Consider the following 18,938-nt stretch of genomic DNA (forward strand, 5'->3'; position numbering starts at 1 on the left):
ATAATCTCTTTGTACCTCAGTTTTACCAACTATAAAATAGAATAATAACAGTGCCTGCTGTGAGGGTTAAATGAGTTAGTACAGGCCAGCTTGTGAGAACAGTGCTTGGCACAGAGCGAGTGATCAGCGTTAGCTACAAGAACAATTATAACCAGGATGCAAGGGAGGTATGCGGCATTGGGCTCTTCCTCTGCTGCTGCAGCCTCCCCTCCTCTCTCCCAGCCCCAGCAGAGGCAGCCCTTACCTTGTGCAGCCAGTGCAGGTTCATCTGCTGTCCCACGGCAATGTGACATAGTGCCAGCACCTGGGGAGGGGCCCACAGGGCGACAGTAAGGCCCCACGTGTCAGCAGAAGGCTTCGTCCACTCCCCATACACCCTGCTCCCCCCTGCTGCTCTGGGCTGACCCACAGTGGAGTCAGCAAACCCTTCCTATGGACAGTGGGAATGGCCCACCCTGCACAGCCCACCTTGCGCAGCCCACCCTGGCCTCCTCCTAGACTATTCTAGCGCTCTAGGCTCCTCCTTCTCTGCGATTTCCCTCTTAAGAGCTCACTGGGTCCTGCTGTACTTGGGTCCAACTTGATTCATCAAATATTTTAGGAGTTCCAGGCCCCAGGATTCTGAAACAGACTTGAGCCCTGTCCTGAAGGAGCTCCTAGCCAGCACGGGGATCGCTGAGTCTCAGGGAGCAGGAACCCAGAGCCAGGATTCTTGGAGGAGCAAGTCTGCAGTGGGCCCTGATAGCCAGGATGGCCCTCACTGGCTCAGGGGAAAACACTCCATCCAGGCAGGGGCAGCCGGAGAGATTGGCAAACGTAAGATGACCTCCCACCTTGGGGACCCTGGCTTAGAGGTACAGCTGCCCTAGAGGCCCCAGGCAAAGCCAGCCTCCCTCTTTAGACCAGGGCAGGCTCCTCCATCAGGCAGGCATGGGCCAAGTCTCCCTTCCCCTGGGAGCAGGTCCCCTGCCCTCCAAGACAGCCCCGCGTACCAGGAGGCCCGCGATGTACGTGAAGGCAGCAGCTGTGGTCACGAGGATGGGCACGGGCCAGTCGCTCCAGTAGCCCATGCGGTTGTAGAGGTACCTGCCAGGAGGAGGGGCAGGGCTCAGACCTCCACTGGCCACTCCCTGGCCCAGGAACCAGGATGGTCTCAGCCCTCATGCAGCTGGGGGACCACAGGCTGGGCTCAGCGCCAGGCCCTGCCCACTCGGGAGTGACGCGCAGTGTCTCCTGATGCTCCATCGTGCCCGCTCATGGCGGACACCCGGGGCCCAAGAAACGTAAAGAAGAAAACAATTCCCCATAATTCCGCTGCCCAGAAGAAACCATCACCAAGGTCGTGCTGAATCATCTTCCTGCAGGTTTCCCCTCATGACTACCGTGTTTCCCCGAAAATAAGACAGGGTCTTATATTTATTTTTCCTCAAGAAGACACCTTAGGGCTTATTTTCAGGGGATGTGTTATTTTCCCCTCAGAGCCTCAGCTTGCAGCACGCACAGGATGGCTGGGACCTGACAGGGGGAGCCGACCTTGTTGGTGGGACTGCCCACACCTTTCTGGTCACCTCGGATAGTAGCTGTCACAATGGGGCAGATGAGAAGGGCTGCTGTCTTCTTCACCACTCCGTGACGAAATGCACTGGCTGTGCAGATACGCTGCATAGATACGCTGCCTAGCCACGCCCATCACTAGGTCTTATTTTCGGGGTAGGGCTTATATTGTGCAAATGCTTAGAAATCCTGCTAGGGCTTATTTTATGGGCAGGTCTTATTTTCGGGGAAACATGGTATACATTGGTATAAACTGCAAAGCCAGCCCCACTGCTACAGCACGGAGGTCAGAGCGTGCGCTCTGCAGCAGGCACACACGCTGGTTCAAATCCTGCTCGGCCTCTCACTGGCTCGTAGGACCTTGGGGAGGTGACAGGCTTCACGGATGCTGAGCTGCACTGACTGTGACCGTCATCTCCGTTTCAATGTTATAATGTGAAAACAAGGGGTCTTAGACCCGGTCAAATGTAATGCCTGACTTCTCTGAGCCTCAGTTTGCTCACCTGCAGGATGGGGATAAGAAGTGCCTTCCATAGGCCTCGTGAGTGGGAGGCGAGGCAAGGCACGTGGGAGGCCCTCAGTGAACTCCTGTCTGACACCAGCACTGGTACTCATGCCAGTAAGATCCCGAAGAAATGTGATTTTTTAAACAGCCACGTGGTCTTCCATGGAATTCACAACTGCCTACTATGATAGCACTCAATAGTTTCCAACTGCTCACTATTATAAGTTAACATAAAAATGAAAATGTACATTTCTTTCTGTACTTCTGATTATTTCCTTAGGATAGATTTATACAAATAGGATTATAGGGTCAAAGGGAATGAACTTTTTAAGGCTCCTGATGGATATTGCCTAGTTGCTCTCCAGAAATACTGAACCACTCATATCCTCCTTGTACAACTGGGGAAACTGAGGCTCAGAGGAGGCAATAACTTCTCAAGGTCATTAGAGAGTCCAAGTCAGCTTCAGCCTGTTCCATCTTGGCAAGGAGCCTTGGCAAGGGGCTGGGAGGGGACACCAGGAGGACCCCCCGGGCATCTGCCCTCCCTTCAGGGCCCAGGGGAAAAATCTGCTGCCTGGAAGGTCACTGAGTACACTCATTGCACTGCACAGTTGGGAAACTGAGGCCTAAAGAGGGGAAAGACTTGCCTCCTGCAGCTATTATTGAAAGGTGTTCTGGTCCCATTTGTTTCTGAAGTGTGACCCCTTTTGGCAGGGAGACCTCTAGACAGCCTCTTACTATGTGAACCACCTCCAGGGACTCTTGAGACCAGCAGGGCTGAGCCAGGGGCTCCTGAACCCCACCACCAACTCCAAGAATCTGAGGTGACAGGTTGGTCCCCAAGTCCCAGGTAGGCCTACTCTTTGGCCTCCCCAACAGGGTAGTCACCCATCCTCTGCTCGAGTCTCCAGTAACAGGGGGCCCGCTCTCTGGGCAGAGAGGGTAGCTCCATGGACATGACACGGTCATCAGGCTCAAGTCCCCATCCCAGATCTGTCTGTCTCTTGCTGTGTGACTTTGGAAAGGCTACTTAACCTCTCTGCTCCTGGGTCTCCTCAGACTGTCCTCAATACATGTTTTTGACACTAACAGGTAGTGTGGCCATGGATGCATCCTGTCCCTCCCTGCCCCAGTTTCCCCATCTGTACATGACGGGGTGGACCCAGTGATCTTCTAGGGCCTGCAGTCGAGGCCCAGCAGGGCATGTAGCCCATGCTTTGGACACCAGTGAAAATGAATAATTGATTGATGGCATTTAATAAAGGCCAGAGGCCACCTCTGAGACTCGGCTGGGACTCTGGCTCATCTTGCCGGGCTGCTGCAGAGCAGGGGCAGTGGCAGGGCAGGGCAGGGCAGGGCAGCACGTCCTTTATTGTGCTTGCTAGTAACAGAGGCACAGCCTGGCGCCACGCAAAGGAGAGTGGACACCCAGCTCCATGAATGGAGTCTTAGGATCATCACAGAATCCTGGAACCACAGCCCATCGGTAGCCCAGAGTCCTAGAAATCCCTGATTCTAACACCACGGCCACCTTCCAGCTACAGAGTTGGTCTTCCAGGAATCAGCCGTCACAGGTGCAGCTGAGCCCTCCCATGTCTATCGTCTCATTTCATCCTCGGAAAGGCCCAATGAGGTCAGAGTTACCCATTTCACAGAAGAAGAAAGAGAGGCTCAGAGAGCACCAAAGACTTGTGCACGGTCACACTGACCTGAACTTCTGATGAAAAGGAAAGAGCGGCACTGGATAGGGCTCGAGGAGGCTGGCTTCGGCGCCCTAGCTCTGCCCCAACTGGCTGTATGACCTCAGGCCTCAGTTTCCACACCTATCAGTATAACCCTGGGACCTCCCCTCCTCCTGTGGCCTTCCACTGGTTAACAAAAGGCAGGCAATGCAGGGGCATGAGGAAGAAACAGGTGCCCCTCCTGCACCCAGGTACCTGCCTCAGATAGTCCTGTCACCCAAGTTGCCCACAAATGACCCTGAGCCCTCCCAGAACCACAGCATCTGCCAGCCCTGCCCAGGGCTTGGGGCTACCTCCTCCACTGAGGCCTTGGTTTCTCTGGGCCTTGGATTTCTTTTCTACAAAGGGGATGACCAGAGGCCCCAACCCCAGGCTGAGCCCTGCCCCAGCCCTTCCTGTTTTCCACCAGGAAGGAGGACCCTGCATCTCCCCAGCAGGCTTCAGCTCTCGCCAAGCCTTTGTGTTTCAGGCCCCTCTGCCTCTTCCGGAGCAGCCTGAATCACCCATGCAAACACCAGCGGCTCTCCAAGGAGCCCAGCAGCTGTAGTTCCCAGGTTCCAATCCCAGCCATCCTTTAAGATCCAGTTTCCATGTCTCTTCCTCCAGGAAGCCTTCCAGTGGGAAGTCCTCAGTGGGACTCTTCTCAAGGCACACAGCTCTCTTTTACTCTCCATCTTTCTTGCCAGCCTGTGATCCCCAAACCTACCCTCTACCCTCATTTCCCACCCACAGGCTCACACCAGGTAGGTCTTATCCAAGGCCACAAAGAGAGCAAGTGGCAGGGCCTGGAGGGCCAACCTGGGAGAGAGGCTCAAACCCCAGCCCTCAGGACCCAGGCCCCTCTCCCTGCCTGCCCCGCCCCCACTCCACTCACCAGTTGAATTCGTCGTAGTCATTGTGGACTTCCCACCAGAAGTACAGCCAGGTGAGCGTGAGGCCGAAGGTGAAGGTGAGGAGCAGGAACCAGAGGCGCTCCCACTGCAAGAGCAGGACAGGGAGCAGGTCACAGGCCAGGGGCCAGCCCTCAGGCTGCCTCCCACTGGAATGTCGCCCCCACAACATTGGCAGCCAAACCCGCCATGCAGGAATGACTGCCCCCTGTGCACTGGGGGAAACTGAGGCTCAGAGAGGGGAAGTTACCTGTCCAACCTCACAGAGCCCCAAGTCACAAAACAGGGGGTACCCTGGAGCAGGCCAGGGGTCCACCCCAGAGCTGTGCTCTGCTGCTGCGGCCTTTCCAGGGTGCCGGTCACCCCATTCTGGCAACAGCCCCCAGAAGCCAAGTCTGTCCCGAAGCTTCCGCGCTGGCACAGTGATCTGCAGTCTGTGAAGTCCCGTCCCATGCTCATTCCACCCTCACACGTGCCTACGAAGCAGGCCTGGCTCCTCCCCACTTCTACCTCATGCTACTGATTAAGACACTGAGGCCCAGGGACGCCAAGCAACTCGCCCAAGTCGCACTGCAAGTTATCAGAGGATTAAAACCAGAGCCCGGTCTCTGGACTTAAAGTGCAGCGTCCACCGCCTCCACTGGGCACCAGCCCTTCGAGGCAAGGCCCAGTCCCCCCCTCTGTCTGCAGCCGGGTGGGGGTGGGCTGCGGGGGCACGCAGACCCCACCGCTGCTGCTTCCTGAGGGGCCGGCTCAGAGGTCTGCAGGTGCTTCCGCCTGGGCCCTCCGGTTTGTCCCTGCTTTCATCTGTCCCCTTATCTTGGAAGCACAACAAGCTTGGAATATCCTGCAACCTGGGAAAGTGCTGAGATCATCAGAACACATGGCCCTTGAGGGGAGGTCAGGTCACGTGTGGGAAGAAAACCAGACACCCTCCCTCCAGGGCTGGGAGTCGGGCATCCCCGCCCTGGACTCCCTGTGGCCCTGGCCCCCAACACACATGACAGCCGGCCCAGAGCTATGGCTCCAACCAAGCCCTCTGCATAGGAGGCCCTTCTGGGTGTGGCCCCTGCCCTCCCCAGCTTCACCACCCAACCGGTTCCCTCAACCTGGAAGGGCCACTGCCCCCGGGCTTGTTCCCTCAACATTCTCATTCACCTTTCAAGTGAGCTGGAATGTCACCTCCTCTGTGAAGCCCTCCTGGACTCCACCCTGCCACCCTTGCACCCCCTGTGCTCCCACAGCATCAGTATCCCTCTGCCTTTACTACTCTGTGCTCTGTGCCCCACTCGCTGTGCCCCCTAGATACTGTGGGTTCTGCAAGGACAGGGACTGAGCCCATCTCCACGCCATCAGTGACTGCAGGCAGGCGTGTGTGAGGGGAGCAGAGAAGTTCTCTCACTGGCCGGAATAACTGCGCCCCACGCCGCTCAGAGGCACCACCGTGGAGGGTGTCTGGAGTCAGACTGCCTGGGAACTGCAACTCCCTGCCACCACCTACAGGCTGTACAGCCTTGGATAAGCTGCTCATCCTCTGTGCCTGAGTTTCCTCCTCTGTGAAGTGAGGACAACAACAGTGCTTGTGCCGTGGGGTTGCTGGAGAGTCAAACGGGATACTATGAGTCAAGTGCTCAAAACGGTCGGTGCTCTCGGTGCGTCCGTAAGCGCCCTTTCCTCTCCAGCACGCAGGGAAGGCCTCCACGCCCCGAGACTCTGTGGCTTGGCACCCACTGGGCATCTGCTCCATGCCCAGCCCTGGGCAGGGGGGCTTGTGCTTAGGTAACCCTCCTGCCCAGGTGGGTCCCTAAGTTGGCTGACTTGTGCTTGGGTGAGCAGCTGCCACCACTCATTGTCATGTGCAGAGCCAGGCTGCCTTGCTTAGCCCCACTTTATACATAAGTAGAAATGCAGAGGTGATGACACCCTGAAACCCAGTCTTTCCAACAGGTTCAGGGCAGAGGGAGTGGCTTCTCGTTCTGTCTGCCCCACTTGGACTCAGCATGGCACACCCTTGCTCAGGAACGGAGAAACCTTGGCTAGGGGCAGGCAGGCCACGTGCCCTCCTGAGCAAATGAACCCAGGAGCCGCTAGCCAGAGAATGACCAGGACTGTCTGGGGGAACAGAGAATGTTGGCAGCTCAGTCCTTCTTTCTGCCACAAGGCCATGGAGCTGGGCCACACTGCTGCATCTGAGCAGGCACCTTCCCCCACACCCTGACCCTGGCTGGCCCAGCAACCCAGCTCTAGTCCTTCTAAGAATCCCTCTTGCCTCCTCAAATTGTCATCTGCTCACAGCTGTCCCCCTTTCCTACAGAGTGCAGCTGGCGAGTCCCAGGCCAAGTCAAACATTTGGGTCTCCCAAAGGGTGTGCCATGTCCCCCAGACTGACCCCCCTCTGGTCACGTCATGCTCCAGCTGGAGAGTCCCACTGGCCTGAGCTCCTACCTGGCCCAGGCCAGCCTCTCTGCCACAGCCCCACATGTGCACGCTGTGCCCATGCACGAGATCACCCATAGTTCCCCATGCCTTCACACAGCCACGTCCCCATCAGACAGCACCCTTTCTGTGGTTCGTCAGGGACACCCTCCTCCTCCCAGACTACACTCCTCCCTGAGGCCTCCCCTAACTCTTCAGGGCTCCTGGAACCCTTGCGCCCACCTCAGTTAGAGCACAGACCCCGCAGCTCCAGAACTGTCTCTGCACAAGTTGGCCTCCCCCATTAGTGCCTTGAAATCTGGTGGCTGTCACCTTCTAGGTGGCATAGGAACTTAAGAAAGAGTTGATAATGAAATGGTTGGCAAGGAACCACCCTTTCTCCTACCCTGGCATGAGTGCCCCCGCCCAGGGGCTTAACACCCCCTCCCCACAGAGGAGCACTCAGCCTGCTGTGCCCCTGAGCTGGCCATCTGTCCACGGAGACCCCTCTGTCTCAGCAGGGGCAAGGCCTCTGTGCCTCTGGGCAGAAGACAGGTTCTGAGAGGGGCCCGGGTGAGGGGCCCCACCCCAGGCAAGGAACCTGGAGGTGCAGAACCTGCTAGATGTACTGGGAGGCCGTCCCACGGTAAGGTACGATGCGGTAAGGTACGATGCGGGACGCAGCACTGACAGGTGGCCAGGGGGACCACGGGTGTTGGGAGGGCCCATAGCAGCGTGGGGGCTGGCGGGTGCACCAAGGGCCATTGTTCTCACTTGGTCAGATCCTCACAGTGGGGCAGGACAGGGCAGGAATGGGGGCTGCACCCCACCCCTGGGGACTAGCCAGGGTGACAAGACTAGAACCGGCAGGTGGGTGAGACACCCAGGCATGGCAGGGATCGGGGCAGGGCCTAAGCAACGCATAACTATGAACCCTGTTATCAGAAGTGGGGTGTGAGCTGGGGTGGGGGACTGGAATTGAGATCCCAGGAGCTGGAAGCCACAGGAAGCCTGTAGATGGGGCCTCTTCAACCCAACTGCAGGGGAGGGAGGCAGGGGGATCACTCTAAGAACAATCAGAGGAAACACTGGCTAGAAGGAGGGGAAGGGGAAGGTGAGGAACTCGCGGAGGAAGTGGCCTGTGGAGCGGCTCTGCTGATGAAGAGGCTCCAGTGGTACTAATGGTCCCTGTCAGGGCTCGTTAGGCAGAGAAAGGCCTGCACAGTGCCACCCGCTCCAGCCAATCCGGCCCTGCTCTGGGGAGATGCAGAGCCCTGATCACTGCCCCAGGGCCCTGCCATGTGGAGAGGACCCTCCCTCCACTCTCACAGTCTGCACCGTGCGGGGACTGTTTATTTAGGGATATTTATCTCTGTCCCACCACATCTGGCTGAGTGAGCGGTGCACTGCACCACACCAAGAAGTGCCACTCATGTCACCGTTGCCATAAATGTGCACATTTATTATGCCAATTTTCTAGCACATGGCAGCCAGGTGTCCTGGGGAAAAGGTGCCTTCTAGGGATTTGCACGAAGGCTCAACATGGGTGAGTGTAGGTGAGTCAGAGAGGTCACCAAGAAGGGGAGGAATGGGCACAAGATTTGAACCAGTGTCCTGACAAACAGCAGTCCTCTGCAGGCCCCCTCAAGGGCCAGCCCTCGACAGCTCCCCTCAACCCACCCTCATCCTCTGGGACTCCGTATGGCAATTCCAGGCCCAGCTTGGATTCCTCTCTTCCCTCTCTCTGGGGTCCACCCCCAGGCCAGACCTCTTGCTCCTTCAGGAAGCCTTTCCATCCCCCAGACCCCAAAGACCTCCCTTCTCTGACCATCCTGCACGGACTCTTGGCGCCCACCAACCTGGCCCTCAATTTCCAAATTGTGGAGGTGGAAAGAGCCTGGGCGCGGAAGGCCTGCTCTGCCACCTGGGCAAGCTGGTCAGCCCTGCCAAGCCTTGGGCTGCACGCCTGCGAGTGGCAATGACAAGCCTGGCTCGGAGAGCGCTGTTAAACGAGCTTATGGGCTTCGAGTGGCACACAGTAGGCACATGCTGAGGGACAGTTCCCTGGGCTATGGGCTCCTTCAGGGCAGGGATGGCCTGAGCTATCTCTGTGTCCCCTAGTCCTGGTGTCCAGACACAGTATGAGGGACAGAAGGAGGTGTGCATGTGAGACAGGTGATGCAGGGACGCTTCAGGGTACCAGTGAATGGCGCTACGGTTTAAGCCCCAGACTTACCCTCAGGGAGCAGGACAGAGGCTGAGCCGGGCTGGGACTAAGGGCATAGCCATCTTCCGTGGAGGCAATCCCTGAGCTGGCCCAGGCTGCAGCAGGCAGGGACCAGATAGGAAGGGGGCAGCTGGGGCAGCAGGTGGTCCCGGCCATGGATGGATAGAAAGCTCCATTCCCATTCCCAGGGGATGGAGGCCGAGGCAGGTGGCTGGGCTGGAGGATCCCGGAGGCCGTGGGCATCTGGCCTTGCCAGCCCTGCCTTGTCTCCTCCCCAGCCTTGCCCGAACCCTCCAGGAAAATGAGCCCCTCCATTGTGATCTGGGCAAGGTGGGCCAGTGTCCCCAAAGGCTACTCCTTCTCTTCACTCCCTCCTTCTGACAGTTACATCTCCTCACCGTCTCTGTCCTGTTCCGTCCCTCCCAGCCCAGAGTCCTCTGCATTCAGAGAAGAGTGAGCAGAAGGAGCGTGTGAGCTGCTGGGGCTCACACAGCCGCAGAGCACGCTGCAGCCGCAAGCCACAGGCCCCTGGCCACCCCACACTGCGGCCTCAGGCCAGGATGCACACGGCTGCCCCTCCACTACAGGGGCCCCACAGGGCACAGAGCAGCTACCCTGGGTCTCCAGACAGAACCTGGGGTCTGAACTCTGCAGTGCAGACAGCGGAGCGGGGACTGCCAGCCCCGTCCTGGCAATATCACAGACTCAGGTCACAGCCCGCTCAGAGCCAGCGCCGTCTTGTCAGCTCCCGGTCCCCTGCCTCTGTCCCCGGGGCAGAGACCTGCAGCCTCCAGGACAGGAGCTCACCCTGCTCTGCTCTGGTGGCTCCAGGCCTGCTCCCTCCAGGGGCTGTGTGGTCCTCCTCTGGACCCAAAGTCGCTTCTCCAAGACCAGTAGCCTGACAGGGAGGCTGGCTTGGGGGTCTAGGAACATTCGGTTTGAATCCCAAACTGGCCACTCTTGGGTGACCCTGGGGAAGACATTTATCTTCTCTGAGCCCAGCTTCCAGCTCTGTAAAATGGGGACAGCAGTGTTGGCACGCTGCTCTGACCTCTAAGACTTCATGTGCAGGGGTGTCTGGTTAGGCCCTTCCATCTGCCCCTCCCGCAGGTGGAGCTGAAATCAGCCTCCTCCTCTGCCCGCTGCATCTGGCTCCGATACCACTCAGAACACATCCAACCAAAGGGGAAGAAACATTGAGGTCAAATGACTGGGGGGCAGGGCGGATATAATAAAGAGTTGGATTTTAATCCCTGCCCTCCTCCCCACCGGCTGCGTGGCCACGGGCCAATCGCTCACGCCCTCCAGCCTCAGCTTCCTCCTCTGTTCACAGGGATGACATCACCACCACCTCACAGGAGGGCTGCCAGGCCCCAGCACGATTACAGATGTAAGCTGTAAGTCACAAAATCCATGATCCTTCCTGTAATTATCATTTCGAGTCTGACAGCCCTTTAATTATGTGAAGACAGTGATCAAGCCTTTCCCCTCCCCCTGCTCTACCCCACATTTCTCCAGCTGCTGAGGACAGCCAGCCTGATCGCCTGCCCCCAACCCAGAATGAGTGCGTGGTCAGCTAGACGCAGAGGTCAGGCCTGGCTCTGCAGGCTGCGGCCCCGGGAGCTGGCTCCGCTGGAGGAAGAAGACCCTGGCACGGTAGCTGCCCTATCCCACTCACGAGCTGCAGAGTACGGGGCCCTGTGTGAGCTCACCATGGTGCTGGGGGGTTATGGTAAGAGCCCCGCACCTGCTTCACCCCATCCTCCCCACAGCTCTGCAAGGTGGGCGGTATAGTCTGGGGAAACCGAGGCTCAGAAGTGACTCAGAAGTGGAAGTGACTTGCCCAAGGTCACAAGGGCAACCAGAATGGTGGAGCCACAGCTCACAGCTCTGGGTGCCCCCAGCATCCCCAACTGTCTCAAAGCAACAAGGGCGGGACGTGTAACTATCCTTGTCTGACCAGGCTCAGAGGGGCAGGGCCTTGCCCAAGGTCACACTTCGATTCACAGCCAGTGCCAGGGCAGTGTCTAACTCTAATTTCAGAGTTAAACAAGATTTCAGAGATCATCTCGACTCATCTCCTAAAGGTCCAATTAAGAAATGGAAACAGTGAAATCTAAGTAAGGAGAATGGGCTGGAAACATGGACGCAGGGTTAGGACATTAGTAAATTAGAGCAGAGATAATGTAGAATTCAACAGATGGTGTTGGGACATCTGGACAGCGGACATCCATTCGGTAAAAAGAAAACAACTAGATGCCCACCTCATACACCTTCCCAAACTAAATCCCAGCATCTCTCCTTCACATCCTGGCCACCACTCTCTTCCTGTCACTCTATACACAATCGCTTTGCCCTTCTGCTGGGCCTTGGATATGCAGAGATAAATCTCGGGCCACCCAGAGCCATGACTGAGCGGCAGGCAGGTGGCACCAGTCCTGGCAGTGGGTGTGGGGAGTGGGCAAACACAGGCCACTGGGGAGCTCAAAGTCCAGATCCTGCTGCCAGGAGGGGTGGCCTGGAGGGCTTCCTGAAAGAGGAGACACCTGCAGCCAAGTGGGAGGAAAGGGCTTGCCAGGGGGCACAAGTTTGGGGAGCCCCTAACCAGACAGAGGGAGAGGGGAGAGGATGTTACCGACCAAGACAGGTTTTGTTTTGGGAAACCAGCTTCATTTCTTTCTCTTTTTTTTGGGGGGGGGAGACAGAGTCTTACTCTGTTGCCCAGGCTAGAGTGCTGTGGCATCAGCCTAGCTCACAGCAACCTCAAACTCCTGGGCTCAAGCAATCTTCCTGCCTCAGCTTCCCAAGTAGCTGGGACTACAGGCATGCGCCACCATGCCTGGTTAATTTTTTTTCTATATATTTTTTTAGTTAGCCAATCAATTTCTTTCTATTTATAGTAGAGACCAGGTCTCGCTCTTGCTCAGGCTGGTTTCGAACTCCTGACCTTGAGCGATCCTCCCGCCTCGGCCTCCCAGAGAGCTAGGATTAGAGGCATGAGCCATTCCACCCAGCCAGGCTTCATTTCTTACGGGCTTATAAAAAGCTGCATATGAAACCTTCAAACAAAGTGTATCATTTTTCTTATTTTACCATTTAACTTAATTTTATCATGCTTTTTGTATAAAAGTTTAAATTTTTTATATGATCAAATCTACCCCTCTTTTCCTTTACACATTTTGCCTTTGGTATCACATTGAAGGAAGGTGGTGCGGATTATAGATTTAAGTCATGTTTTATGCTGGTGGTTTCTTGGTCTTGGTGTTTACATTTAAACCAGTAATCCACCCATCTATCTACAGCTTCGTGTGGGTCACGTGTATGGAGAGAGGTTTGAAAGCCTTATCTCTAAAGCAGGAAGACTAGAATTTCTTTTTCTTTACATCTTTCCAAGTTGTTTGAATTTTCTCAACAAATGTGTGCTTTCTAAATAGGAAAAAAGTTTAAAAATAGAAAAAAATACATTTTAATCCATCTGGAATTTATTCTGGTGTGAGGTAAGAGGCAGGGATCTAATTTTACTTTCACCAAATGGATGCTTCAGCTGTCCCTATACCATTTGTGCTACTTGCAATACTTTCCACATTCGTTTACCACTCGGTAAACTCTGCAACGTGTGTGGCTGTGTTTCCAGGTTTTCCAGTCTGTCCCGGGGCCGCCCTTTCCCCTGCATGCTGGCTCTGCCTGGCACGGCTCCTCCCTGCTTGGCCGGCCCTGCCCCCAGTGTCTCCCCTGTGGTCCCAGCTCTGCTTTGAGGTCCCAGAGCCCAGCTGTGCCCTCAGCACCGCACAGCACAGTCCTGCAGAGACTGGGAGGGAGAGATTGAGGGGCTGAGGGTCGCCTACCCCTGAGTCTGCCACCTGCAGGCCAAATTTCGGGCACCCCAGCTGTTCTACCTTTGCCAAATTCAAAATGGGAGGACTGATGCCTGGGAAAAGCTGGGGAAATGTCAGCTGGGATGGGTGCGGGGAGCAAGGAGGGAGAGATGGGAAGGCCCTGGCAGGATCACCCTGGCCCTGACCCAGGAGATTTGGGGGAGGGGGCAGCCCCAGGAGGTTTGAGAGATATTGCATTAGGGCCAAGCAGGGACAGGGATTAGAATCCCCACTCCCAGCCAGCTCCTGACAGCCTAAGAGGCTGGATTTATTTTTCTGGGCTGCAGAGAGCCGGGCAATTAGGCTTCTGTCTGCCCTTGCTTCTGCTGGGGTGCACTCAGAGCGCTTCATTAGGCAGCAGGATGCAATCAGGCCCCGCCTGGAGCACCCTGGCTCTTTCCCCCATCCCTCGGGTTGCATAAGCCCCTCAGGAAGACACAGCAGAAAAGCTAGGGGCCCTTACAAAAGCCCATCCCAGGGAGCTCCAGAGAGCCCTGCCCAGGCCACAGGGTGGGTGGCCACAGTCCCCTCCCCTGCCAGTGCCCCACTCTTGCTCCCCAGCGCTCAAGGTGCTCACAGAGCATCGGCACCGAGAGCTCGGCCACTGCCCTGGAGCCCGGTGTGGACATGCCAGGTGCCCTGAATGCTACTCTGTGAGGAGCTGGGTGGGGTGTGGGGGTTCCTGAAGCCAGGAGACAGCGTGGCTTTATTGCAGCGATAAATCCTCGTCTCCCTGTGCTGCAGCAAACTGGGGCTCTGCCGCCCCACCCCTCTCTCGTGGATGTAATAATATCATCTCCTATTTTCTTATCCTCATCGCAACCCGGCAAGAGGTATCATCATCCCCATTTTAGAAGCAGGAAAAATAAAGCTCTTCTCTCACCCCTGCTGGGTCCCTTTTCCTCAAAGCATGAAAGAAGAGAAAGCCACCACTTTGAAAGTTTGTAGGGCGGCACGTTTTCCCCAAGCTTGGAACAACGGTCTCTTATGGTACAAGACAGGAGGCACATTCGTATCCATTATCTAACTGGACCCTTGGGACGCGGATTTGAACCTTCATTTGACCCATAAGCAAGCTGAGGCCCGGGGAGGGTCTGGGCCTCACCCAAGGTCACCCTCTGACACTGGGAAACAGGGTAGAGTTCAGGCTGCCCAGGAATGTCAGAGGCACCCGACTGAATCCAATCGCACCCTGTGCCTGTCTCAAAGGCTCCTTCACCCCTGAAGCCTACCCTGATTCCTGGGTGGGATCTATTCTTTCCAGACCCCAATCCCTGACACAAACCTGGTTGGCAGGACAGGAAGCGGGGGGCCAGTTGGGAACCTCCCCTCCCTCTTGCAGCAGAGCCCAATCCCAGCTCCAAGGGGGATCCTGGAGGTCCCACTGGCTGAGTCAGCACCCTGCCCTGCCAACCACAGCCGGGCACAGCAGGCAGCGCCAAGAACGCCACATGCGCCCGTGTGCACACATATGCCTGCCTCCCCGCCTGGGCAGCAAGATGGCAGGCATGTTCCCGAACCCGCTTCCTCACTCACTCGGGAACGCATGCGCCCAATCATCCTCGCAGCCGCTCACTGGGCAGACCTTGTCCAAGGACCTCCTCTGAGCCAGGCCCCTGGAGTGTTCGGGCCCAGGCTCTGCCCTAAAACACTTAAGAGTCGAGCAGGAGACAGAAAAAGTCACAAGCCATGTGGCTGCACAGGCCAAGGTGCTGTAGGAGCCCAGGGAAGAGAGGAAAAGAGAGAGGGAGGAGAGGACAGAGGGAGGGAGGGAGGGGCTGACTTTTTGGGGGGTGGGGGTGGGGCATTTGCAAGGAGTCAGAGGCAGAGAGGGAGAGCAAGGGCATTGAGGGGTGGGGCTACCCTGGGAGTGGGGAGAAGCCCGGCGTGGCTTGCATGGAGGTGCAAGGGGCAGAAGAGGTGGGGATGGATTTCCCACAGCAGGTGTCTTCCTGCCTGGCAGGGTAGCAGGAGTGACTCCCATCACATCTCATCATAGGAAGCAGGCCACTGAGGCTAGGGAGGCTTATTTGTCTGTCCCCCCACCCCCCACGGTGCTATTCCTGGGCTCTACCGAGACCACTTTCCTCTCACCACTCCTGGGACACAGCAAGGTTTCCCATCTCCAGGAACGGCCTCCACCACCCAGGCTGGAAATCGTGGGATGATGGGAGTCATCAGAGACTCCTTTCTCTCAATCTCAACGCACAGTCTGTTGATTATATGTGTCTCTGATTATTGGTGTCTCCGAATCCCTCCCCTGCATTCCCCGCAGCCCTGGCCAGGCCTCAGCCTCTCTCCCCTGGCTCCCTGGCCTTCCCCACCTCCACTCAAGACCCTGGGATCATTCGCCACAGTGGTTCTTGCGTGGCCTGAGTCTGACTCCGGGCTGAGATCCAGGCTCCTCTGCACAGCTCCGGGGCTCCGGCCCGCTTGACCACACACACACACACCCGCCACCCACCTGAGCCACACTGGGCAGAATTACTTGCAGTTCCCAAACACAAGGCACTCTCTTGTACACACAGTTTCCCCTGTCCTGAATACTTCCCCGCTCTGGGGAGAAGGGGCTAACCTTCTGGAGGCCAGCTCGGCAAGCTTTTCCCACGCTGGGGTTTCCCTGGCCTCTGCAATGATCGCCCTGGGTGGTCTGGGTGTGTCTGTTCCTGTCTGCTCCCCTACCAGCCTGGAAGCCCTTCAAGGGAGGGGAGAACTGGTCTGATATATCTATGACCCCAGGGCCTGGAGAAGGTAGCGGGGTAGGTTTGTTGATTGAATAAGTAACCCCTGCACCCCAGACAAGACTGGTGCAGAATAGGGGAGAGGGCCCAAGCCTGGGCGTGGAAGCAGGGGGCAGGTGGGCTGTGTCTCAGCCTCTCAGCTTAAAGAAATCTCTTATGTTCCTGGAGCCCCATCTCTAGATGGAGGGGTCAATTAAGATCATGCCAGCCTCCCTGCCGCACGTGTGCTGAGGGAGTGCGAGACAACTGGCCGTCACAGTCTGTCTCATTCATGTCTCTGGCTGGGAAGTTCCTCCAGGCATCTGACCTCTCTCTCTCTTGCAACAGAGAAGCTGGTTTTGACACTGTGCTGCCTCCTGCAGACACACAGTCTTCAGGGGACCTGTGGGGATGGCCTGAGAACAGTCTTCTGTCCTACCAAGTCCTTAATTGGCAGTATTAGAGTAATGAGTCACAGACAACAACCAATTAATTATCCCCAGTTATGAAAAGCTCTGCTTCCCCTTTCTGGCTGTTGAGCCCGCGGCCTCCTGCTGCCAGACTCCTCCACTCCGCAGCGCTGGGGCAGGAGAAGAGGCCATGTCACCTCCTGCTTCCTTACATGTCAAGTGTATGTTCTGGGGGGAGGGGCAGTGGGGGCCAAGGCTGGGAAGAGGTGGGGCTGTAGCAGGCTGGCAGGGCAGGAAGGGGGAGGCCAACATGCGTGGGGAGGTGGGCCTCCTTCCCACTTCCCAAGACCCGCCTCGGCATGTCAGGGCTGGATCCCAACCAGGGAATCCCTGAGGGTGCCTAGCCTGGTATTCAAGGACATTCCTTGTCTTGTCCCAAATATTCCTGGTCCATTTCTTGTTCTCACCCATTGGGGAACTTCCCAAGTCCTCCTTCCTGGGCCTCCTTTCTTCTCCTTCCAGCAAGCTCTCATGGAAACACACACATCTTCAATAAGCTGAGTGCCGGGACTCAAGCCTGTAATCCCAACACTTTGAGGCTGAGGCAGGAGAATTACTTGAGCCCAGGAGTTCAAGACCAGCTTGGGCAACACATTGACAATCCATTTCTACAAAAAATTTAAAAATTAGCTGGGTATGGTGGTGCACATCTGTAGTCCCAGCTACTCAGGAGGCTGAGCCAGGAGGATCGCTTGAGCCCAGGAGTTTGAGGCTGCAATGAGCTATGATCACACCATTGCACTACTACAACCTGGATGACACAGTGAGACTCCATCTCTAAAAAAAATAAAAAATAAAAAACCTAATAATGGCACACATCCTCAACACACATTCTCTCCCCTAGCCACCAGCCTCCTGAGGCTCGTGCAGCAGGTCCATCCTAGGCTTGAACCCAGGCTTCTCTGAGTCGGGAGCTGCAGGGGGAGAGTCCCCAGGGAACAGGAGGTGGGAATGAGGAGACGCCCAGGCCCAGGCCCTCCACCACCACCAAGCCCATGGCTGTCCTCTCCCTACCAGCGAGCCTCTATTTGTTCAGCAAAGGTTACGGAGTTCCCTACTCTACCCAGCCCTGTCTTTGAGAAACCAGGTCGCCCTTCCTTCACTGTGCCAGGCCAGAGAGCCCAGCCGTCACTGCCGCAGGGAGCTCGGAGAGAGAGAGGGTGAGGGCAGAGGCTGGGAGCCCAGGAAGTGGGAGGAGAAGGAGGCGGGAGCTGGGTGAGTGACAGGGGGAGAACAGGGCGGGGAAGCGGGGAGCAGACGTGCTCATCTTCTGCTGGGTTTGGGGTCACCTGAGGTGAGCTCAGCCATTTCTGCAGAGGCACTGCCACCCAGAGCTGCTGCAAAGCCGTCTCCTCTCCTAGCCAGGCTCATGGCCCCCTGCTGCCCCTCCAGACCTGTGCCCCAGATCCTGGCCTTGCGGGCCCACCCTGCTCTGGTTCTGGGTCAGCTCAAAACCAGACCTGGGCCACCTCCTGTGGGCCGCAGCCAAGACCTGTCACCTCCTGAGTCCCTGGCCTAGGACTGCTGGCGTGGGACCCACCAAGGGAGTGAGACATCCTGGGAGATACGCCTTCCTCCTGTGTCTGCCCTGATGGCCAAGGGGCTTCGGCTTAGCACCCCAGCCATCCTTCTCTTCCCTGTGGCCTCAGCTGTCTCCACACCCCATCCCCACCAGTGGCTGCTGCGCCTGTACCCCCGGGTCCAAATCTGGGCCCTGCCCCTCGTGGCTGTGTGACCTTGACCCAGTCACTCTAGCCCCTGGCTTCTGTTTGCCCATCACCGCTCACAGCTCGCTGGGAGGAACACGAGTGCCGAGTGTCAGTGCCCAGCAGAGCTGGCTCACAGCACACACGGCGTCCAGCCACCGCTGAGCTCCTGCCTTTGCGCACACAGGAAGGCCAGGGCAAGGGAGGCCAGCTGCCTGCCCCCTGCCCTGTGGAGAACAGAGCAGGGGGCAGAGCAAAGTGGCCACGGAATTCTGAAGTCACGAACCCAACCCCTCTCCCATTCCAGAGACAGAGAAGGCATCGGAATGACTTGTCTCAACAGTTAGTCACAGCTGGCACCGTGCTGGTCACTTCACAGCCCTCGTCTCCCATGTCAGCCCAGTGGCTCCTTGGGAGGACGGTGTTAGCCCCTCCAGCTCACAGGCGAGGACGCTCACAGGCAACTAAGCACGTGTGGAGCAGGCGCTACTGGAGCTTAAGTCCCCCTGGCCCCAGAGCCCTTGGCCTGCACCCTGTCAGGGATCCTGTGTCCACGGAAGAGGCGTCACACATGGGGCCCAAAGGGCTCCCTGGAAGAGGCTTGGTGTAGAGAGACTGGGCTCCAGGTCCTGCACTGCCAAGGGCTGCTCTGTGGGCTCGTGTGGCCCGTCCTCCCCGGCCTTAGTTGGGCCATGTTGCTCCTCCGTGCTGGGAGTGGGGACACGGCAATGAGTCAGGCCTGGTGCCCACCCTGGGGGTTCCTGCTTCTCACTGTTTAGGGGTCACAAACCCAGGCTCTGTCCCCCAGCAGCAGAGGCACAGGAGGGCAGACAG

At 57.2% G+C, this 18,938-nt stretch overlaps 1 protein-coding gene across 3 annotated transcripts in view; it reads right to left on the minus strand.

Annotated features, from left to right (window-relative positions):
- GDPD5 (glycerophosphodiester phosphodiesterase domain containing 5) overlaps positions 1-18,938 on the minus strand; it is an 85,113-nt gene that overhangs the window by 21,584 nt on the left and 44,591 nt on the right. For all 3 annotated transcript variants that reach the window (XM_012744900.3, XM_012744896.3, XM_076002319.1), the window contains 3 exons: positions 4,676-4,779; positions 993-1,086; positions 245-304 (listed from right to left, as the gene is read on the minus strand). In XM_012744900.3, coding sequence (XP_012600354.2) covers positions 245-304; positions 993-1,086; positions 4,676-4,779 — 258 coding nt within the window. The remainder of the gene's footprint in view (positions 1-244; positions 305-992; positions 1,087-4,675; positions 4,780-18,938) is intronic.

Source organism: Microcebus murinus, chromosome 4 (genome assembly GCF_040939455.1).
Source record: "Microcebus murinus isolate Inina chromosome 4, M.murinus_Inina_mat1.0, whole genome shotgun sequence".
Classification (NCBI taxonomy): domain Eukaryota; kingdom Metazoa; phylum Chordata; class Mammalia; order Primates; family Cheirogaleidae; genus Microcebus; species Microcebus murinus.